The sequence below is a fragment of the Mangifera indica genome, unplaced genomic scaffold, assembly GCF_011075055.1.
Source record: "Mangifera indica cultivar Alphonso unplaced genomic scaffold, CATAS_Mindica_2.1 Un_0018, whole genome shotgun sequence".
Taxonomy (NCBI): domain Eukaryota; kingdom Viridiplantae; phylum Streptophyta; class Magnoliopsida; order Sapindales; family Anacardiaceae; genus Mangifera; species Mangifera indica.
In genome coordinates this window covers 252,172-259,669 of record NW_025401110.1, presented here as the reverse complement: position 1 = coordinate 259,669, position 7,498 = coordinate 252,172, and the positions used below count along the sequence as shown (strand labels likewise).

The following is a 7,498-nucleotide window of genomic DNA, read 5'->3' as shown; positions in this document are numbered from 1 at the left end:
TAAAGAGCATTGTTTGATCCTAAAAATAAGTGTGATTATTATCTAAACGACACAATTAAAAGTAGTTACAACCCTTAATCTTTGATGTTTGTGCCCTTTATCAATATTATTCATGCAAACATTTAATCTTTCATTGAGACTTGATTGACATCATAACTTTGTATTTTGCCCCCTTTCTAAACATACCACCAAAATGCATTTTGTAACACATCCTTATCATGAAATATATCATTAACTTTAAAATCTCTTTGACCTTGTGCAAAACCGTTACCAACACCTGTAATAGGAAAGTTAAGAAAAGGTGAAAAGTCAATGCATTGACTTGGGAATAGTGACATGCACATTAACGGAGTAACATTGTGAAAAATTGGACTTTGACACCTTCTACTACACATAGTTTCCCCCACTAGGTTTCATAATGACTTTATATGCATTTGTTTATCCATAAATTGTATCACCAAACTCCAGATTTTTTATACTAAAACTTTTTCAAGATCTTCTGAATCAATACCAATGTTTGAATTACACCCTTGTTCTTCATATCAACTAGGTTAGTGACCAGATTATGGGTCACAATACGATTGTAAAACTATACATTAACTTGAAATGACACACAAAATTGGTCCTCTTTCAATGCAATGAGAAGTCTAACAATGTGTTGTTTTTCAAAACTCTCTTTTTAAAGTTTTGTTTATTTTTCTTTACAACTATCTATCACATAAAGAGGTATCACTTTTGTCATATTTTTAAGTAATGACAAAATACATCAAACATCATGACTACTTTAATCTTATTTGAGAATACAATGATGAAATTTTTAACCTTTATTGTTAAGTGGATACATTTTTGCCCTAGGTTTATTCTCAAGCAGAAGCTCTATGATTTCACCAATCCTTGGGTTAACGTTTCTTGTTTAATAATTAGCATTTCTGTTTCCCATCAATGTAGATCATTGTGTTGTTATCAATTGAAATCCATTTGTTCATTGTAACCAACCAAAAAAGCTACTTCAAATATTTTATCAATCATGTTAAAGAAAAAAAATTGGTTATTATATTTGTAAAATTAGTATATGAAATTTTTATGTTCATATAATTCTTTTCATTGAATATCACATAATCCTTTCATTGTAAAATATCAAATAAATATCTACTTTAAAAATATTGTATAAGGCTCAAAAGTTGAAAAAATCACACTTAAGCTCACTAGATGTACATAAAATACATACATATACATATACCACATTCACAACCATCGAAATTTCAATTCAATTTCACATCAATCCTTAACTTAAAAGAATTGAAAATTAACATAAAATAATTTTTTTCTATTTCGAATTCGCCACAATCCTCACTAAAAATGTAGTATTGATATGAAAATATGAATAAAAAATTAGACTTAACTTTATTTACCACAATTACATCTGCTTCACTAGTACGTGACAACTAATAAAGAGTAATATTATACGTATGTACTTTTTGTATACAAATAAATATGTATTTATATGTGTTATGATATGATTGGGTATCATTTTATTCTTAATTTAAAATCATTTAATCACATTACAATATATATAAAGTATTTACTTATTTTTGTATTTAAAATATATACGTATAATTTTATTGACTGACAAATTCTAACTTAGTTTCATAACATTAATTCATAAAATAAAAATTAAAGTAAAAACAAATTTAAAAATCACACCTTTAGCTCAAATTTACAACAATCCTTTATTACGATGTAGAATTAACATAAAACATATTTTAATATTAGGCATTAATTCTACCCATAGTTTGTTCATAATTTACACAAATTATAACTTTATTCACAACCATAGTGATCGATATTTTATAATATGATATAATACAAATAAAAAATTATACATGTTATAGAATATATTATAATTAATATAATACAGTAAACATATTGTACGATATAAAACATATTACTAATACAGACTGATACATTTTTTAGAGAAAATGATAATATAGTAAAAATATATAAAAAAAATTTTTAATTTTTATAAGTGTGAATAGTATTTTTCAAAATGAGGACGTATCTATTATATTTTTTATTATTTTCTTAATATTTTGCTATTTTATTTTTTAAAAACTATATCGTACCATACAATACTTGATGCACAATATATAAAACTAGATTTTCAATACGCAATTTGACTACCATATTCACAACAATCTCATTCTCTTGTTATATCCACTTTCATCCCCTCTGGTTGGCTATTTTAATTAATTACCCATATTTCTTTCTTTGCACTTGCTTATTTGCTTGTGTTGAGACACATCCATGCAGATATTCACCCACAGTTAGGCTTCACAAAATCGCAATTAATGTTTAAACTGTAAACTGAAATTGCAATTCGCTCATAGGAGTGGACTTGCGTTTGCTGTGAATTATTATAATTGAAAGATTATTATTATGAAAACCCAAATAATAGAAGAATTTGCAAGGCGGAATACAGAAACATAAAAATCCAAATGAGCATGGAAATTGTCACATTGGGAATTCAAGAGTTACGTTTCAGAGTGATTTAAGAATGAGAGAGAGCCTGCAATAACAATGAAAAACAAACAATGGCCAGCAGGATCAAATTAATGGTAATGCCAAGAGAATGAAAGAGAGACTGTCAACCAGTAAACAGATAAACAAAATTCATTGATATTACTGCCAAAGTGAGATTGATTTGAAACCCTTATTACACATTTCTTCCAGTTTTCTTATGCATAAATGAGGATAGAAAACTGTTAGTAAAGCTGCACTTCATAATACATTAACCAGTAATCCTGTGAAACATAGCAACATAAATCAGATTGAAGAAAACTACAAATTAGACACAAAAGATCAAGCTGAACATTGCCAGACTAGAAAGCTTTTTTTGATAACAAATTGCCTTTGCGAGCAACCATATGATGATAGGTCATATTGTAATATGTATGGAAGAATTTTTCTGAAGCCATGCGTGAAATAGTGTCGAATGATAGTAGTAGTATCATTGGAATTTCCAGGTTTATGTGAAGAAATTCGACACAAATGCTCAAGTGCAAAGATTATTAAGAAGAGAACTCCATCAAGAAACATGAGATGAGAAAATGAAAAGTTTGTCTATCAATGAAGCAAACAGGCCTGAAATTTGTAACACATGCATTGCTAGCTTCTAAGATTACCAAAACTGGCAACAAGTAGTAATATTTATCTATTGATGAGAAAGAGCAAAAAGGAGCTTCTCCATTTAACTTGTGTAACTGATCCTAAAATTTCTAGTGCTCTTCTGAAAACATCAGCTATTAATGACAAAGAATGACAGACAAAATCCCTATTCAAGCATCTGAAATTGGAGATGGAGATGAATAAACAAGGAGCAACTATGGTTTTTTTTTCCCCCTCTTTTTTCTAATTCAATTTTAAATACATGAATAAAGGCAATAGCTGTCTTAAGTGGACAAAAAAATATTTAAGAAACATAAACTATAAACCTTGCCAAACGGGGCAAATGCTTTAACCTACATGTGCAATGAAAAAGATAAGTATGGATGCAGGCAATGTCAGCAATGATCGACATGAAGTGCCTGATTAAAAAATTAAGGCATGTAAATGCAACAATTATATTTAAAAAAAGAGTATCAACATGTCAATTCTAAGCAAGTTCTGATCAACAAGTTTGAGCGACAGATAATGCAATCCATCCACATGGAAAAAATCAGTTCATTTATAAAATATAAACAGACATCTAAAGGGGGACAGCATGTCTGCGGGCCGAAAGGGAAAAGGCCAAGCAAGCATTTACAAATACACCAATGTTTGTAATTCATGCCACTCAACCTTTGTACTCTACATCTTTACCAAAAGTACAAAGTCCCATATACAACTCCAGAACGTAAAGTATATCATTAGAAGCCAAATTAACACTCATAACAACAAATTATCCTGATTAACATTGAATTATATCCCATCTAGAATGCTGAAGGAGTCATATAAGCAAATTCAGTTTGCTAAAACAGCTATGCAAGAACGGAAGCTTCGGCATGTCATTGATCAGAAAATATATACATTGGGTTCAGAAATGAAATGTAAAATAGATACATTGAGGTCTGGGTGGATAAAGAGCAATGTTAGAAGTGAGCAATAACAATTTACAAATTAGGATAAGTGAAGAAGCCAAGAGTACATCAAGTGTTCCTGAATGCATGCGATTTCAAGCTTGTGAAAATTTCAGAAATGAAAAAGGGGTCTAAAAAAGACATCCTAGTTCCTTGCTTGGCAATAAATGATAGTGACACAACAACTACTTCTGATGCTAAAGTCTAAAGCAGCACAATAATGATGAAAGCCACATTTGCTTCCAAGTTCAAGTTGAACCAAACAAACCAAACTAAACCAAAAGGACAGTAAACACAACCGGTGAAATAATAATCCTTTAGGGCTCAAACATGATTAATTTTATGGATTGGGAAATGTTTAGAAGAAATAAGCAAGTTAAACAGTAAATGCAAACAAGACAATATTGGAATACGTACATACGAAGGAAAGAACTATACCAGCACATTGTCTCTACTGATGATGAATTTATATACTTTACACTGTAGATTTCACCTTTGTCAAACAAAACTCTGATGAAGAAAAAGACTTAGAATAAAAGAAAAAGGCAACAACTTGAAGAAAGCATACAGAATTTATCATTACAAAATTTCAAGAACTGATCAGTACATCTACTAGCACAGAATTTTTCACCTTTATTCTCTATATTTTGTAATTTTGGTACAAAAACACATTTTCTAACAGTGGGAAAAGGTAGTTTTTTTGGACAAATGCAGATCCCTCTCATCCGAATTCAATGCCACCAAAGGCAAATAGAAATGAGGGACAAGAAAATTATAACCAAATAGCCGAAATATAATTTAAAGAGAGACTTAATAAGATAGAGGTCTACAAGGACATTAACTTACCTAAACCCTATCAATAATTAGTTGGCAGAGAAGAGGAATTAAAACTATGAAGTTTTCCTTTCAAATCTCATCCATCCACCTTCTTAGAACTTCAATTCATTGGATTGCCATAGCCCAAACCACCAAGTGAGACGCCGCCCCCGCCTGCATAAACTTCGGATGGATCTAGAATTGTAGGAGATGAAAAGCCCGCATTTCTTCCCCCACCTCCTCCCCCAACACCACCACTACTTCCAGCGCTTCCTAAATGCAATTCAGAAATGTTGGGAAAGCCCTCTTTTGTATTATCAGCTCCTTGATCATACAGAAACCCCTTGAAAACATGCCCACCAATCTTCACCACAGCCTGATATGCATACTCATCCTCACCATCCTCCACCGCCGTCACTCTAACACACTTGAACACTGCCGGTGCTCGTACTTGCCCCGGTAATGTCTCTTTAAAACTCGCATCTGTAAGCAAAATTCAACAAACCCTACTCAATTCTCTCCCTCGACAAACCCTAAACATTGAAATTCCAACACCACATAAAAACTGAACGTAAATATGAAATCTTTCAATAAAATGAGATTGAAACAACAAACCTTGATGACTAGAACTAGTATCAAAGCTTCTTGGTGGAGTTGTATTAGAAGTTGAGGTATGAGAAGTTGTAGTCTGAGAGTTTATGAGCCTAGGCTTCTTGATACCAGACGTCGACCCAGAAGAGCCAGCGCCGCCCATGGCACCAGCAGTGACCATGAGTTGCCGCTCCCGTCGCCGTGCCGCCGGAACCCATGTGCTCTTCACGTGGGTAGCGCAATCAAAACCACGACTTTTGCAACACGTCCTACATCTTCTATGGCTACAGTCTTTCTTGGCTTGGTTTCCACAGTCTTGACACGTAGTTCCTGAACTCGAAGCCAAACCAGCGCCATCACACGTAGGTTCTGAACTTTTCTTGAGGTATGGATGAGAGTTCTGATTCTGCCAAAACTGAATTTGGCTAACTTTATTACGACCATTATTCAACAAATCTTGATCTTCCAGACTTTGAGGGGGAGCTAAACAAGGCCCAGTGGTGAGCAAAGGGATAACGCCTACACCGAGAGCGGTGGCATTAGCTCCGTTGATTGGATCGGATGCCACATTGAGGGAGTCATGGTGGTGGTGATGTTGATTGAAAGACGAAGCTGGAGCCACAACAAAGACGTCACGGAGACCCACCATGCCCATGCCCATATCGTGAGGGAAGCCACAGTTGATGGGTCGAGAAGAAGAGGATGGCCAAGACCCAGGCGTAGAGTGAGCAGGAGCCGCACCGGGAAGGGGGGCGGTCGGACCGGCATTGAAGCCGAGAGAAAGGTCATCGGGAGCAGCACGTATTATGGAGGAGGAAGAAGAGGCCCAGTCAGCAAAGGCGCCAGAATCTGAAGGCAATTGTCTCCGTGTAGTAGCCACAACTGGTAATCTTGAAGGATGACTCACCTAACGGTTTATATATTCATAAAAGGATAAAATTTTTATGAAAGGAAAGACTGAGAACAAGATGATGATGATGATGATGATGAGCAAAATCTAAGGATGTATCAGAGAGTATGTAGGTTTATATGAAAGGTGGGGTCAAAAGAAAAACAGAAAGCTGAAAAGGGCGATCTGTTGTGAGAGAGATGTCAATATTACTGCTGTGTTGCAGTCTTCGCCGCAGAAATCTACTTCTGTCACTAGGCTTTTCCGAAGAAGAAAGACGAGGTTGAGAGAGAGAGAGGGGACTGAGTTTTTTTTGCAGAGCGAAAAAAGAAAGAAAGCAGAGTAAGAAAAAGTGGGGGAAGCAAGCGAGAAAAATGTGCACTAACGACTTGTAATATTCCTTCCATCTATATTTACATTTTCAAAATACAATCTTTCTACAGTAATAATAATAATATAAAACACCAAGATAATGATGATGATGAAGAAGATAGAAGAAGAACACCAACAACTTGAACGCGTCTCTTCTTATTTCTTTTGGTTGTTTCTCTTGTTTCTGAGTCTGAATTTCCCTATACAAAGCAAGGAATAAGCATTAAACTGAAGTGGTTTTGAATTATTTGGTTTCCGTCTTCTTCTTCTTCTTCTTCTTCTTGTTCAAGTCGACGTTCAACTGTGTGTGTCTCTCTCATATAATTAAAAACAGTAATAATAGTAGAGACTAGAGAGGAGGCAGAATAGGGGATATTTAGTTTTATAATTGAGTGATTAATGTTTGTCCATTCAAGGGTTGGTCAAAGAACACTTTTTCACTGGTACAATATGTTAAAATTATAAATTTTTAGCTCAAAATTTAACTTAAAAAACAAAAACTAAGTATAGACACCTCCATCCCGGTTATTTTGAAAATGGACTCTTTGGCCTTGTTTTATTGCCACTGTCCACAACGTTTCGAGTTACTTTTTCTTCTTCAATCTTGCTACTTTGTTGTTATCTTGCTCATTGGCCATCACATTACGGATGAAAAAATATCATTGCTTACCCATATTAATTTGCTAATACAAGCAAGTTTTAGCTTGATTTAGTT

At 33.9% G+C, this 7,498-nt stretch overlaps 1 protein-coding gene across 1 annotated transcript; it reads right to left on the bottom strand.

The window, feature by feature from the left end:
• Positions 1 to 4,668: 4,668 nt before the first annotated feature.
• Positions 4,669 to 7,128, bottom strand: LOC123205874 (protein LATERAL ROOT PRIMORDIUM 1-like). Its single transcript, XM_044622927.1, has 2 exons — positions 5,547 to 7,128; positions 4,669 to 5,414 (listed from the first exon to the last, which is right to left on the bottom strand). The coding sequence occupies exons 1-2, from the start codon at positions 6,181 to 6,183 to the stop codon at positions 5,053 to 5,055; spliced, it is 999 nt and encodes a 332-aa protein (XP_044478862.1). The 5' UTR covers positions 6,184 to 7,128; the 3' UTR covers positions 4,669 to 5,052.
• Between the last annotated feature and the right edge of the window lie 370 nt (positions 7,129 to 7,498).